We start from the raw sequence: 14912 nt of genomic DNA, 5'->3' as shown, positions 1-14912 counted from the left end.
CTTTTATACTAGCCTTACCCACACTACCAGGTTGTAAGCTCATTTAGGGAAAGGATTGGGACATATTTTTATGTCCTGAGTCTCCCTCCTTCCCTTCTTGCATATAGTAGGATCTCACTCAGTATTTATTGCATAAATTAATCCTTTTCTTAAGTGGCTGCTGGATCCCTCTCTTGGAAGCCTTGCTTGAGGAAGTCAGCTAAGCTCTCGGGGCTGTTGTGGAGGGTGTCTTTTGTACCTCTGAAAAACGTGAGAGGGATGCTATGGCTTAGCATTAGGAGATAATGTCAAACTTTTCATTTTTATTACTTAGTATCATCATCATTAAAGAAAGGTGCCCACCAATAATCAGTGCTGCAGCAGTTCTTTGGAGAGTTGATGTTCTCAGCTCTGGATCTCAAGGAACTGCCCCACACACCAGTCTTGAGGCTTTTTCATAGTATTCACTACTTCTTTAGCCAAAGATAACATCAAAATGGAAGAGAACAGAGGAAAAATGCCCTTTCATTCCTTTTATCAATGTCACTGGGGAAGGAAAGGCAGAAGATTTTCCACTGAGTGGTGGGATTTCTTCTCTGCAGACCTTGGGCTCTTCAGAGGCAACTGAGCCTGAGCAATTGGCTTTTTCCTATTGGAAAGGAAAAGAATGTGTATTTGTTGTCTATCTGGTGACATCAGGAGACAGGATTTCTCTCTCAACACCAGAATCTCAAATCAGAAGCAACAGCTCTTGTGGGAGAGTCCCACTCAAGGCTTGTCTTCTGTGGCTTTCTATCATCAGATTCTACTTTTTTTGCCCATTTAAGACCAATCCCTGAGGGCCTGACCTTTTTCTTGGACCAGTCATTTTCTTCTTTCATTTTGATTGTGAGAATGGATACAAAGAGAACCAGATCTGCCTGTGGACAAATCACTTCATGTCTCCATGTCCCAGTTGGGTTATCAGCCTAGGTGGGCTTGGAGATCCCTTGAAGCTCACAAACTAGGCCTCCAGGATCCTAGGATATAATTTTACCTCTCTGGGTTTTGAGGCATTAAAACATAAAGACAAGAATTTAACTTGAATAAGATGTCAGATGAACTATTCTTGGTGTCATGAACATCTTACTCCTCTCCCTTTTATTATCTATTTTATCTTTTTTCTTCCTTGTTGGGTTCCTATAATTGCACATTGGAAGCTGGGTAGGAAGAAAAAAAACAGTCTATGATGGATATTTCTGCCCAACTGTGTTGGGATCCACTTTGATCTCTTAAGCCTGGCACAGAAACGAACCTTGTCAGAAACTGTATCTCTTCCTAGAATTCTCTCCTTAATCTAGAAATCTTTGGGAAAGGATTGTGCGATATTGGAAATCTTACCAAAAAGCCTGAGATGTAAAAGGAGAGGACTGAGGGATCAAGTGACTTCCACAGTCAGTCTAGAATGCATGCCAATCAGGTCTTGTATCCAAGTCCTCCTGGCTTTGACATCAGCTGTGTCCATTCTAGTCCACTTTCCTCTAAGGCAGCAAAAGTTGGAGACTTTGCATTTCTCTTTGAATGTTATAAGAAAAGAGGCATGGTGCTTTAAAAAGTACCAACCATGTTCATAATAGACTCCTTCCTATGCCGGAGCCTCAACTTTCTGTAGGGTAAGAGTCAAGCATGCAGTATGGAGGAGAGCTTACTCCTGGACAGGATGTTGAAGACCCAAAAACATCTCTGAAGAATTTGATTCTGTTTTCTTTGGCCTCCATTCTATCAGAGCCACCTTCTTGAGCCTCTTCCCCTCCAATGCCTTGGTTTTTCACTTGCATCCTCCATGAATACCTGGGGGTTTCTCACCCAATCCAATATTCTTGGGTGAAACTGCGTCAGATTTGACGTGGGTCTTGGTCACTCTGACTCTCTGTGGCCAGGTCAACCCCTTGACACTTGCCCTTCTTCTTGCAGTCTGATGCTTGCCTGTTATGCTGGACACCTGGATGTTGTTAAATATCTCAGAGCACATGGAGCTTCTTGGGAGGCCCAAGACCTGGGAGGCTGCACTGCCTTGCACTGGGCTGCTGATGGAGGTCACACTGACATCATCGAATGGATGATTACGGATGGTTGCAAGGTATGGGTTTTTATTAGAGCATTCCACCTACCAGGAAAAGGGGCATTGTCTAAACCTGCAAAACACACCTAACACCATCTCTTGTGGCCTTCAAGATGAAGGGAGAACTTTATGTAAGGAGCAACTGCAGGCTTTTTAGAAGAGCTCTGAGGCCCAGAAGAGAAGGTCATAGGATGCTTAGGATGGTCACAGGGATTTTAGAAGACTCAGGGTGAAGGTCATCCAATGTGGGAAAAAGAATCATTGTAGATTGGACAAGAAAGGGCTATTTTTGCAGTTGAATTGCTTTTGCAAATTAGATTTGTTTTGCTCTAGATTTGCTTTGGAGATTATCCCAACTGATACATCTCTGAGCACAAGAACAGGTTTTTGTCAATAGCCCAGTGTTGTGGTCTTTCTGAGATCTCCTACCTGAATCCTTGCACACAAATGCTTTTGGGGTCATGCTACCAAAGGAATTAATTTGAGTGGAACTGCTTAGCTAGCCTCCCACAGTTATTAGGAGAAAGGTAGAGAGAATTTGATCAATCTTAGTTACTTCTGATAACTTTGAGGACTTTACTTCAGGATTGTAAGAAAGTTAAATTAAAAATTTCAAGCCATGGAGATAAGGATTGATGGACATGATTTTACTCTAATGGAGATTGCCAGAAACTGTCAGGTGCTGGGAAATTAAATGGATGATCTAGAAAATTGACTGAGATTAAGAAAATTCATGCCTCCTGAAAGGCTGGTAGATGGTTCATGTTTGGCTCTAGTGTGATGGAGCCTACCCTGAGAGGCCCCCCACTTCTCAGTGGGGCTGCTCTGGGTTTTTGCTTGGACAAAGAGAGAAAGGTATTCTTGAAGGAATGAGACAGGGCCCTTCCTATTTGCCACAAAATTCTCAAAATGAGTCAACTCAGTTCCCCCTATTGCTGGACCAGGTTGTATGACTTGGGAGAAATCTGGATTGTCTTAACTCACTGGTTGATGATGAGGATCCAGAGCATTTTTTAGTGACATTTGACCTCTAGAATGCTGGGGATTATCATTAATTGTTAAGCGAAGGATTCCTAAGCAAGTTTAAATAAAAAAAAGATGAAATGACCTTTGGTCTTCAAAGTCACCTTATTTTATTTGTAGGTCAATACTTTCTTTTCCACTAGCATGGCAAGAAGTTTTTGAATAAGAACACAGCAGTGGTTAGACCAACAGGAGTAACCAACAGAAGGGACTGGTGTCTCCGGGGTCAGTAATGGAAATAATAAGCCCCTTCTGAATTGGTCCACAAGCCACTGGCTTGGATCATTGAGTCTTGGGCAAATTGTGGTGGGAATCATGAATTCTGGAGAATGAAGCTTTTTACTTTACTCTAGTGAGTTTACAATCATTTAGTGCTACGTGTGCAAGGGCCCAGTATTCTACATCAAGTAGGACCTTAATACATACAGACTTAGCGAATGTTGTACCAGTCTTTAAATTTAGTCTTACTTAAGAGTAGGTGATGTTTCAAATACGGAGTCTGTGAGCCCCGTGTCTCCTCCCCAGGGTTACAGTGATTTGAGATGAGGACATGTCTTGAGATGATGTGGTTAAATGTTGAAACCATGTCGTTAGAGATTACTTTACATTTAACCAGAATATCTACATCACTTGCTGTGGGTGAAAGATAAAAACGCTCACTGGTTCTTGCAAGCTCTGATGAGGACAGAAACAGTGTGGATAGATCCTTTGCTCACATAGATCACAATCCTGAAGGTACAGTGACTGGGAGTTCACAGTGGCTGTGGTTGAAAAACTCTTTCATCTCTCTCTGTGTGCTGTGTGTTTCTCCTCCTCCTCCTCCTCCTCCTCCTCCTCCTCCCCCTCCCCTGCCCCTGCCCCTCCTCCTCCTCCCTGTCTGTCTGTCTCTGTCTCTCTCCTCCATATCTGTGTCTTTATCTCCAGTCAACCTGTAACCTAGGACTTGTCACCTGCACATTGTCCAAAGGCAAACCTCACTATTTTCAAAGAGCTTATTACTCATCTTTTATTTTGATCTCTTGTAAAGTCATATGTTCAAGGGAAGAAGCAGTAATTGGGTTTACCATTTATGAAAAATGTTGTTCCTTTTTGAAGTTGATGGAAAATTAAATATGTGGAGCAGAGAACTATTTATTTTATCACTGGATAGGTCTACAATGCATAACAAGTTGTCTGGAGAAGGAATCAGGTCAGAGGGTTAGATAGGCTGGTGTTGGGGTCCTCAATGTGTATATGTGTGTGGGGCCCTCTGGCAGGTCTTCCTAGTCTAAGAGCTCCAAGAACTTTTCCGGGAGGAGAGGAGCTTGTTGTGTAAGTGGTTGGGGAGTGGGGTGGGGGCTTAGGTTTTCTGTTGTCTCTCCTGTCATTGAAAGGGAATTCAGCTGAAGAGCTCAGGGAGGAGATTCCCTAGGTGTCCAGCTGATCCTTATGTTGTCTTGGTCCAGGTCTGGGGCTTTGCTCTAGAGGAATTTGAATAAATTGGATTAGGATATTCTCATGATTTTTCTGGGCATGCCTTCAAGTCTCCATTGTCTTAATGAGTCCAGAAAGTCTTTCATCTAAATTAGTAGGCAGCTGGTGGAGCCAATATCATTTATACTTTTATTTAAATGGTGATGTCTTTAAAAATGGCTGAGCCCAGTTCCTCTCTGTGTTTCAGATAGACGTGACAGACACTTATTCAGGATGGACACCACTGATGAGAGTCTCGGCAGTATCAGGAAACAAAGAAGTGGCTTCCCTCTTAATTGAAGCTGGAGCAGATGTGAATGTGAAAGATAAAGATGGGAAGACTCCCTTAATGGTATGGCCCCAATCTCAGGGTGTCGCTGACCCTAAAGGTCAAAGATTGCTCCAGAATCCAAACATTCTTGCCAGCTTAGCTAGGTTGGCAGGCCTTCTTTTTGAGAAGGACTGTTATAAAAAAAAACAAGATTTTGTGAAGACCCTAAATAAATTTGTTGGTTTGTGAAATGCAGGTTTCCTGGTTAGGCCCAGAGTTTCTCATTTCATTTGAATATAAAGGGCATCTTTCTCAGGTGGGAAAGTGAATATTTTTAAAGAAGGAGGGTGGGGGTGGAGGGAGCAGTGGCAGAGGGGTTACCTAGGTGTTGAACATGGGCTTAACTCATGGGTCCTCCTTCCAGTGTCTGTCTGGGAAACTTCAGCCCTTCAGCTCCCTCTCCCTTTCCCCCAATTCTTTCTCAGGTGGCTGTATTAAATAATCATGAAGAATTGGTTCAATTACTTCTTGAACAAGGAGCAGATCCAAGTGTAACAAATGAGGTACATAGATTACACATGACTTCTTGGTTTTTTCTTAAAGACTGAGAGAGGACAACCAAGTCTCATTGCTTTCTCTTTCAGTTTGGCAAAAGTGTCCTGGAGATGGCCCAAGTGTTTAACAGACAGGTCAGGGAAGGCTTCTTACCCCTGGGGGGCGGGGCTCCTTGGGCTTCTTGCTGATTTCTCCAGGGCCTGGTTTTCACTCCTGCTCTATTCCTTTAGAACATGATTGCCATATTAGAAGAGTCGAAGAGAAAACTTAGCCTGAAGAAATCCTCTTTCCTGAGCTGAGTTTTGAGCTACTTTGCTGAAGCACATCCACATGAAGGACATGGACCCAGGGAAGCAGGGCTTTCGATGAGCCTTTGACTGGGAAGGAAGGTTGGGATACCAATCGCTTATTTAGTTGTAGATTCTCGGTGACTTTTTGGAACCGACAACTCTTCCCATGTTCAAATATATCATTTTACCTACACATTCATGTACGTTTGTGGGCATGTATGTGCACATGTATGAACTGCCATCTTTGTGAAGTCAACTGCTGGGATGATTTTTGTCTTTGTCCTTTTGGAGATAGATGTGAAACCAGATATATAAACACACATTTGTTTCTTCCTCCAGGGGTCCCCTGGGCCCTTTGAGGAGCCTCTGAACTTCTCTCCTTCATGTGTTTTCAATTACGCCGCTCTCCCAGCCTTCCCCATTCCAGCCATTGGGCTGCCCCTGTTGCTCACTCGAGGGGCTGGCCCCTTCCTTGGGTTGAGGCCCAGGGTTTCTTTCCTGCCTTGGGATCCCAGGACTGCAACCCATCTCTGGTGCCGCTGCTTCTCTTTGCCAGCAGTCAGGGAAGGGAGAATACCATCCACCACTGTATCACTGTGGACTTGCACTCGGCCTATCTGTTGTTATAGTTGTTATATAGTTATAGCTATGGAGTGAATACCAGAAGCCAGCCCAAGCAGCCAAACAGCAGAGTACGGAAAGTGAGCAATAACATTTCAGAATCAATACAAAACGTTATTAGGTGGCAATGTACTCCTTCCAATTGGAGAGAAGCTGATGAACTAGACCAGCTTCAGAGGCTGGTCACCAGAAGGGGCAAAGATCAATGAAAAGGTCATCAAGGCAGGCTGGGGGCAGGGGCAAAGAAGAACACTGTCAGTATTCCTGAGTTTGGGAAACCTCCATTTGATTTTGTATCACATTTGGGACAGCTGCTTTGGAGTAGGACATGCAGGTCATTAACCTCTTGACACCTTGCTCGAATTATTAGTATTTCTGATAACCCTTTGCTAAAGAAAGAGAGAGCTGATTTTTCACTGATTTTCAAGATGATTGGCAGCTTCAGGTACAATCTTTTTATAAAAAAATACACATACACTTTCAAAAAAGAGCACACATACACTCTGCTGACTAATGGAAGCCTTCTCTGCCCTCCACATTTATTATTGACCCTCCCTTTACTTCCTTTCCAGGTCCCCCAGCTCTGATGGTTGTCAATGAGACTGAATATGTGAGTGGGTAAATTGCCTGATTTTGTTTGTTGTTTTTTTCCCTGTTGGAAAACCCCAAACCCTTGACATGTGTTGTAATGAAATCCTGACTGTCAAAAGTGAGTTTAACTAGGAAGAACCCAGTGGACTCTGGAGCGAGTCTTTATTTTATCTGGATAGCATGTAGTGATGTGAGGAAGGGAACTGACCTCTGGGTCTGGAAGACATGTGGGTGAATTCTGCCTCTTCAACTCTTGGGTGTCCTTATTTGAAAAATGGGGATAATAATGTTGATTCCACGGGGTCTTTGTGAGGCTCAAAAGAGATAATGGTTGATGGAAGATGCTTAGTGAACTCTAAAGTTCTATAGAAACATGAGCTAATATTAGAAGTTTTTTTTTATTATTAATCGGGGCACAAAAGGTGATTTTTTTGCCCATTTCAATGCAGGGTGGGGAATGTTCCTGAAATTGTTCGGTCTGGTGCTGCCATGTAAACCACAGGTGGGTCTTGAATTTCAATAAATCTAGGAGCTTTTTAGGGGTAAATTAAATGTTTGTCCAAATATAGCCCACGCATGATGTTCTAAATATCCAAATGACCCTTGGCAGAAAAAAAGGTTCCCCTCCCCTTTAATGGAATCATAAATGGAGAACAAGAAGTCATCAAGTCTAACTCTGAAGCTGAGCCATGATTTGAATCTGAATCTTCCGAGCCCTAAGCCCCACACCCATCGCCTGTACCTGCACCAAGGGCCTAAGCCCTGGGAAGAGGGCCAGAATATTTCCTAATGTTACCCCTGAATGGGTTTGACTCTTGCTCCATCTTTTCTGTCCTGGTCACCTTGGATACTCCCCCACCAGGAACCACACAACTTTCAGCTCCTTTCCACAGATGGGAGAGGGTCAAGAAAGGACAAGAAAAAAAAAATCTTTAACCAGAAACAAATAATCCCATTGAAAACAGGTCCCACCCCCCAACCTGCCAGGCATCTAACTGCTTTTGCTACAAGAGTTTTCTAAGCCCTACTATTTTCATCAAAGGATTCTATCCTACATTTTGTTTTAATGCACCAGAAAACACCGGTTTCCAGTTTTGTTGCTGAATCAAACATCCCACAAATGCTTTCTGGTTTCTATTCCAAGGGGTGTGGAAAGAATCGATATAAAATTGACTCAGTGAGATTCCATAGGTTCAAGGCACACTTTCCTATAAACCCCAATTCTATACCCATTCTGGAGTCTGCTGTCATCTCGTCCTGGACCTGGTGAAGGGTCTGTACTCTCAATTGCTTGGCGGGTTGGGTGGGATGGATGCTTCGGTGTATTCTCGCTGGAACTCCCTGGTTTGCTTGCTTGACATCTGTATTCAGTTTGTTCATACCCCCTCCCCCCACCATCCCTGCCCCAATATTTTAGGGACATTCTCAGCAAAGACAGAGACAATTCTGTACCTACATGTTCACGGTTTATTGGCTATAGTATTCTTAACGACTGTTTTTCTATTGAAACATCAGGTTGTATTCACCTGTAGCACCTTATACAAAGAATGCTTACAAAAGTAACACCAATTGTAACATAAGAAAGTTTGTGAAAAAGTCTAGCAAATGAAAGCTTTATAAATGGACGCAGCATGATAGCGGAAAGTGCTGGGCTAGGCAGCTGGCACCTTGCTTGGATGGCCCTGACTCTGACACGTAACACTCGCTGCCCATCTGAAAACAACTGCTGATCCCAATCCTCTCCTTTCCCTTGCACCACCCACCCACCCAACGGTACAGAACCTTGACCTCTGCCCTGACTTTGTTCCCATCCATGTTACTTCTTAAAGTGCTTAACAAAAGCCTTTCTGGGATTGCCAACGACATCCGTACTGTCAGTAAATGGGCCGCTTTTTCATAAAAAATAATCTTGTGCCCATTGGTGGTTCTGCACTGGCTTAGTTAAGACCAGGGAGGAATTGTGGACTCTGAAAAAAGGAGGCCTGGAGACATGGCTAATGAGAGATTAGGACTGGAGAGCGGCTCACAGGGCTTCCCAAGTTCACTGAGGGATTGGTTCCAAGGAGGGTTTTGTTTTCTCCACCACTTTATGGTTGATACCCCTTGACTCTCAATAGATATTGTCCCTGTAGGTGTGTTCCAGTCAAAAATACTAAGTGCAGATAGGAAAGAAATCCTAAGGAGCTTGTAAACATCTCTATTGCTCTCCCTAAAATAAAGGGACATGAGTAGATTTAGTGAAATAGCATCTTCAAATAATAGAAGTCAAGTGACTCAATTTAGGAAAGACTACAGACCTCTCAGAAGGGAAAGAGACTGCTTGGAAACATCATCGTGACAATGAAGAATTGATGGCCACTGTGGCCGTCATTAGTAACTATTTCTAAAGTCATTGGAAAACAACATAGAACTTTGAAGCGACACATGAAGAATGCATACTTGGGCAGGGAAAATTGGGGATGTCAGGGTTTGGCTCTCTAAAGAATACTGTCAAGTTGGTTTTTCAAGGTCCCTTGGCCATGATGCCCTGCCTGTTGGGATCTGATTCCCTTCAAGGCAGAACAGTTCAATGATGTAGCCTATTTGCCAAAGTCCATGGAAAATTCTGTGCTTTTAGAAATGACTGAATGGATTTAGCAGATGAATCCAGAAGGATGAACCAGCAAAGCCAGAGAATCGAGATTATCTGTGAAACATCCAAGCTTGCAGTAAATGTCAGTTTGACCTCTTCAGTCTGGAAGGAGTTCTCTAAACATATAAGTGAAGAATCAGAAATAGGTTTTCAAGACTAGGACAGGCAAGGTGAGCGGCTGAGTTTCAGCAGCTCCTTTGTGAAGTTTATTCCATGGTTTCCTTTCATGGATGAATGAGGCCTGTGAGCTGGCCCTATCAGAAGGGGGGAATTAGCCAGTCATGGGGGGAAGGACAGAGAACTGGCTGTTCCATCAAATTGTCCCAGGGCTTGGAATTTCCACTGGAGCTCGGCTCCTCTGGACCAAGGTGATGGAACATCAAAGCCCTCATTAACTCCCATATATGTTTGCTAGAATGAGAACTAAGCCTAGGAATAACAAGGATGGATCACTGGGCCTATAAATCAGGACCACCTGAATTGAGGTCCAGCCACAGATCCTGCACAAACCACCTCAGTTTCCTTATCTGTAAAATGGAGATAATAGCACCTTCCAGGGTGGTTGTGAGGATGAAAAGATCATTGTAATGTTTGAAACACAGTCCTATCTAAATGTAGGTTATCAAGAATGGCTAATCAGAGGTTAAGGACCTTGATATAAGGTCAGCTAAGTTCTGATGTTAGCTAAGGTCTTGGAGATTCCAGAAGGAAGGGGGAAAAGTTGAGTGGAGACCGCCAATCAGACTCTAAATAGTCTCCACAATTTTGCCCAGGACTGGTCCTATAGGAGACCCTTGAAAATTAAGTTTTAAATAAAGATTGAATTTTATTTGAAGAAAGACCCCGAATGGCTAGCCAATGAGCATTACCTTTCTGTTTTCTGGCCCTCCTGGAGATGCCACCTTCTGAACTGTTCATTGACCCAGCCCCGGTGTACTGGGGGACGGGGGGGGGGTGTTCCTAACTTTTCAGAACAATGGTCTATAGTTTAGCCTGAGAATTCCTAATAAAGTTAAGGAGGCCTAAAAATGTCCCCTCTGAGAATTGCCTGCACTGCTATTCTCTTGTAGTTTAATTTGCTGCTTTTGTGGTTGGTGTGATGTCACTGCACACACATGTGTGAGCTGAAGAGATTCAGACTGGGGCGCTGAGCCTCCCCCGCTGACCTGACAATAGAAAATGTGTGTCCTACCTCCTTGTTACATCAGGGTTGACTCCATTTGTCAGGAAAACAAATGGATTTTTAAAAAAGCTTTAAATGGTAAATTCTAAATTAAATGCTTGGAAAAGAAACTTCCGACCTCCCACTATGAGAGGCTGAGACTTCACCATTTAGAACAGAGGAGTTTTCCACCTCAGTGGAATGACTCAGTGATCCCCTGAAAAAGTTTACAAATAAGGTCCCAGGGTAGTGATGGTGGCTGGCTTTTTGCTCATACCTCAATAAATTAATAATAATCCAACCACTTCAGACCCAATCTGGCTGCTGTTTTGTAATTCTGCTTACATCATCAACAAAACTCAAGAAAGATCTCTCCTTTAATACCCAGCCATATCCTGACATGGGAATTGCCAATAAATAAGATTGAAATGAAAGGTTCACGTAAAATGTCTTACTTGGATAAATACAGTACTTACATCCAGTATTGCTTCTTTCATAATTCCTACCTCCCCAGAGTTTTCCATTTATGGGTATTTTAAATATGACCTTAGCGGAGTGGCTCATATGATCAACAGAAATTTGTAAATATGGATGTTGTTGGCAGCCCCAAACAGCTATTAATGATGGGAAGGAAGATCACAGCTTGAATATTCTTAAAAAAATTATTTGCATAAATTGCATAACTACAATCCCAGACAGTATAGCTCGAAGGAGATAGGCTTTGAGAAGGCATCTGCTGGCAGTTGGAGGGCCCGGAGGGGCCAGACCTAAGGCATTAATATCACTTCACAAAAGAACGCCCAAAATGCACCCCAAATGTTTTGTAAACATTTTCAATAGCACCTGCTTTGGTTTCAGCATAATTACCAAATCTAATACAAATGTAATTAACAAAGTGATTCTCCCAAGTTTACTATAAATATCAAGAACATTTTCCAACCTGTCTTCAAAATGAACAGAAAGAATCTGGTCACTGTGTTATGAACTGAGGCACGCTTTGGAAGGGGGATGGACTTGAGGGGATCCCCTGCCTGCTTTAAGGGGAGTGTATCAATTTGGTTTATCTGTAAACATGAACACGTTGTTGCCTCGATAAAATGGTGAGCATGAGGAAAAGGAGCTACGACTGTCTTCTGGTGAGAAAAGCCCAGAAATAGCCCCTAGGTTTTATTTTCATGCTTCCAGATCCAGAGAAACTTTTGAAACAAGAGAGGGAAAAGTCAATCTCAGAGGCCTTAAAATGAATTATGGAACTCTTGCCAGTTGTAGACGACTCCACTGGGGGCAGGGGAAGCAGAGGGGGCCTCCACAAAGAGGTCCAGGTTTTAACCTTCTCCCTATTTTAAAGTTCCCACACTGGGCTGGACAGGAACTGGCCAGGCCTGGGTTCTAGGCTAGGGAACTTGGCTTGTTTTTCCACCTCCTGTGAGGGTCCACAGGTGGGAAGAGTCGGAGAGTGTGAAAAAATGGATGTCCAAGACCTTGTGAGATGCTCCTGTTCAGTCTGGGAGACCGAGATGGGTCCAAAGAAAACCCAGAATAACACGATAAAGAACAGAGAAGAGGATCAAATGTATCTCAAGTGCTGGAGCCGAGTGTGGGACTCTGGCTGATCCAGGACTCTGTGGTTTAGAACTGATACAGGCACAATTGCGAGCCAGGTCTCAGTGAGCCCGGACACTGCCGTCATAAGAGGGCTTTCTCTGGATATTGACTGGGCGGATCTAGCTACTGGTTCACATCTGGTCTAGGGAGGGGGCTGTGTGAATCCTGAAGTTGAAGAAGTGGTCTGGGAGCCCCTGGCAAGAGGGAGACGTATTGATGGTTGGTGACGACTGTCTCGTAACCCTTTCTCAGGCTCACCCATGTTCCCCCCCAGGAGCATCAAGGGGCACTGGGGACAGACAAACCAAGTGGCCTCATGGCCTGGAAGCCTCCAAAGCTGCTAGGGATTGCCCAGGCACCTTGGCAGTCTCTCTGGGCTGCCCCCTACCTCCCTCTCCATCAGAGGTCGAGGCTATTTCCAATCTGTTTAACTATTCCTAGCATAAACCCAGGTCCATCTCTTCCCATACCAACGGAGGGAGGAAGGCTGCTCTAAAGAGGAGAGCTTCCAGTGGCCCCTCGCCAGCATTGGTGGAGGCCGGTACTGTCCTGCATGCTCGGAGTGGCAGGGATGCTCGGACACATGGGATGACCTGAGGCACGTGTGGCTCCTTCTCTGGTGTCCCCTGCCTAATGAAAGGCTCCCCCTTGGGAAGCCCACTCGTGATTGGCTGTCCTAATGATCACGATGGCGAAGTTGGCTGTTTATCCGCAGTAAAGCAGAGCTCAAAGAAAGCAAACCCTTGGCCTAGAATCCCACAAAGCGGAATGTTTCAAGTTCACTGCAATATTAAAAACAACAAGAAGATTTCCTTCCAAGGAAAACTTAGAGATGGTAAAAAAAATATCTACTACAGTGCACCGCACCATAATAAATATTCATCATAAATTAATAATTTACAAGTACCTGAGCAGTCCCCAGAGCACCATAGCACAGCACAGTACCGAAGGCAGGAGCTCAGAGTTCCTAGAAACAATGGTGTTTTCCACATCAAACATTCGAAGGATTGATACAAAAGGTGCTCCAATGGAGCGGAAAGATAGTGCAAACTTCTGTCTTCACTGTTGAACCAAGGGGCCCCTTCTCCTCTCATTTCATGCAGGCTGCGTAGGAGGCTCTGGGCACTTGTGGCGGGTACTGCGGGGCAGGTCTGGAACAGAAAGGACAAGTCAAGGTGGATCAAAGATGGTGGCAGGTTCTCTGGAAGGGCTGCGAGGCCAGGCCCGCCCTCGGGGGAGCACTCCCCAGAGCTTCCAAGGCCCCCCCACCGCCACCTCCTCATTTTCTAGATGAGGCACCCAGGACTAGAGAGGTCAAGTGATTTAGGCTTGGGCTTGGACTGAGAGGGGCCTGAGAGACCATCCAGGCCGATGTCACAATGCTCTCATCTGGCACTCAGCACTCTATGGTTTCCAAAGTGACTTAATCCGATGAGATTCACGTGAGGGCCCTTGGGCCCTGAACTCGGGCAAGTCCTTCACATGAGGTCCTCATTGGGGGCTACTCTGACACAAGGCATCTCATGACTCTAGGCTAAGCTGCCTCCAGGATGCAGGGTGACCTCCACCCAGTGTCCTCTGGTCCTTCATCTGTGAACCCGAAGCCTTCAAGCCCCCCTTTGAGCTGAGACATTTGGTGCAGGACCACATACAACTATCTCCTTGGGCAGTGACTAGGGAGGCTGGACAAGTTCTCCAGTTCTATTTACTTGTGGGTCTCTTGCCTAATATTAACGATAACAGTAACAACAAAGCATTTATATTGTGCTCCTTACGTGGGAGGCAGGTGGGTAAGGGGCACAGTGGGTGGAGTGCTGGGCCTGCAGTTAGGAAGACCTAACTTCAAAGGTGACCCTGGGCAAGGCACTACACCCTGCTTGCCTCAGTTTGCTCGTCTCTAAAATGAGCTGGAGAAGGAAATGGCAAAATCACTCCATTTCTTTACCAAGAAAACCCTATTGGGGTAACTAAGAATCTGCCATGACTGAAATGAGAGCATTTCAGGCCCTTTGACCCTCATGATGGTACTGGAAGGGAGGTGTTCTTCTTATCCCCATTTTACAATTGAGGATGCTGAGGCAAACAAAGGTCAAGTGTCTGAAGCAGGATGTGAACTCAGGTCTTTGTCTCTATTCACTCTCAGACTGTTGTCGTCTCCAGGAAATCTTAAATCCCAAATACAGGGCCAGAGCCAGACATCCCCCACAAAGCTTTGGTGTTACTATCTTCACCCCCAGATTTTCTCCTCTGACCTTCCTCTCCTTTTTTCTTCCTTCTAAGTCTCCAATTTCTTTATGATGAACAATCAGTTGAAGAGAATTTTCTGTTGTTAAATTTATTTATTTATTTTTATTAGGGGGCTACTAATGATTTAGTGGCCAGCAAACTGACCAAAGCCAAAGGAAGACCAGGGTTCAAGTACCAACTCTGCCACCCATTGGATTTTGGATCTTGGGTATGTGTCCGAGATTCTCATGGGCCCAGGTAACTACTGTAATGGAGGAAGTGATATGAGCGGGGAGAGGGAGAGTCTCACCCTGAACCCCTAATACTGATGGAATCACAGGTCCAAGACACTAGGAGAGACTGGCATGGGACAGAAAAAAGACCCCATTTGAAGACCTGGCGAA

The 14912-nt window shown here is 44.5% G+C and overlaps 2 protein-coding genes across 8 annotated transcripts in view; one reads left to right on the top strand and one right to left on the bottom strand.

Annotated features, from left to right (window-relative positions):
* FANK1 (fibronectin type III and ankyrin repeat domains 1) overlaps positions 1-6042 on the top strand; it is a 59575-nt gene extending 53533 nt beyond the window's left edge. For all 7 annotated transcript variants that reach the window (XM_074232184.1, XM_074232183.1, XM_074232187.1 and 4 more), the window contains 5 exons: positions 1933-2098; positions 4764-4907; positions 5312-5389; positions 5471-5515; positions 5612-6042. In XM_074232184.1, the coding sequence (XP_074088285.1) occupies positions 1933-2098; positions 4764-4907; positions 5312-5389; positions 5471-5515; positions 5612-5680 (502 nt within the window). In that variant the 3' untranslated portion in view covers positions 5681-6042. The remainder of the gene's footprint in view (positions 1-1932; positions 2099-4763; positions 4908-5311; positions 5390-5470; positions 5516-5611) is intronic.
* Positions 6043-6312: 270 nt separating this feature from the next.
* The window catches only part of ADAM12 (ADAM metallopeptidase domain 12), a 371590-nt gene continuing 362990 nt past the window's right edge, over positions 6313-14912 (bottom strand). The window contains exon 23 of the mRNA XM_074232182.1: positions 6313-13433. Coding sequence (XP_074088283.1) covers positions 13373-13433 — 61 coding nt within the window. The 3' untranslated portion in view covers positions 6313-13372. The remainder of the gene's footprint in view (positions 13434-14912) is intronic.

The sequence above is a fragment of the Macrotis lagotis genome, chromosome 4 (assembly GCF_037893015.1).
Source record: "Macrotis lagotis isolate mMagLag1 chromosome 4, bilby.v1.9.chrom.fasta, whole genome shotgun sequence".
Classification (NCBI taxonomy): domain Eukaryota; kingdom Metazoa; phylum Chordata; class Mammalia; order Peramelemorphia; family Peramelidae; genus Macrotis; species Macrotis lagotis.
The sequence above is the reverse complement of the archived record's forward strand: the minus strand, read 5'-3'. Positions and strand labels throughout refer to the sequence as shown.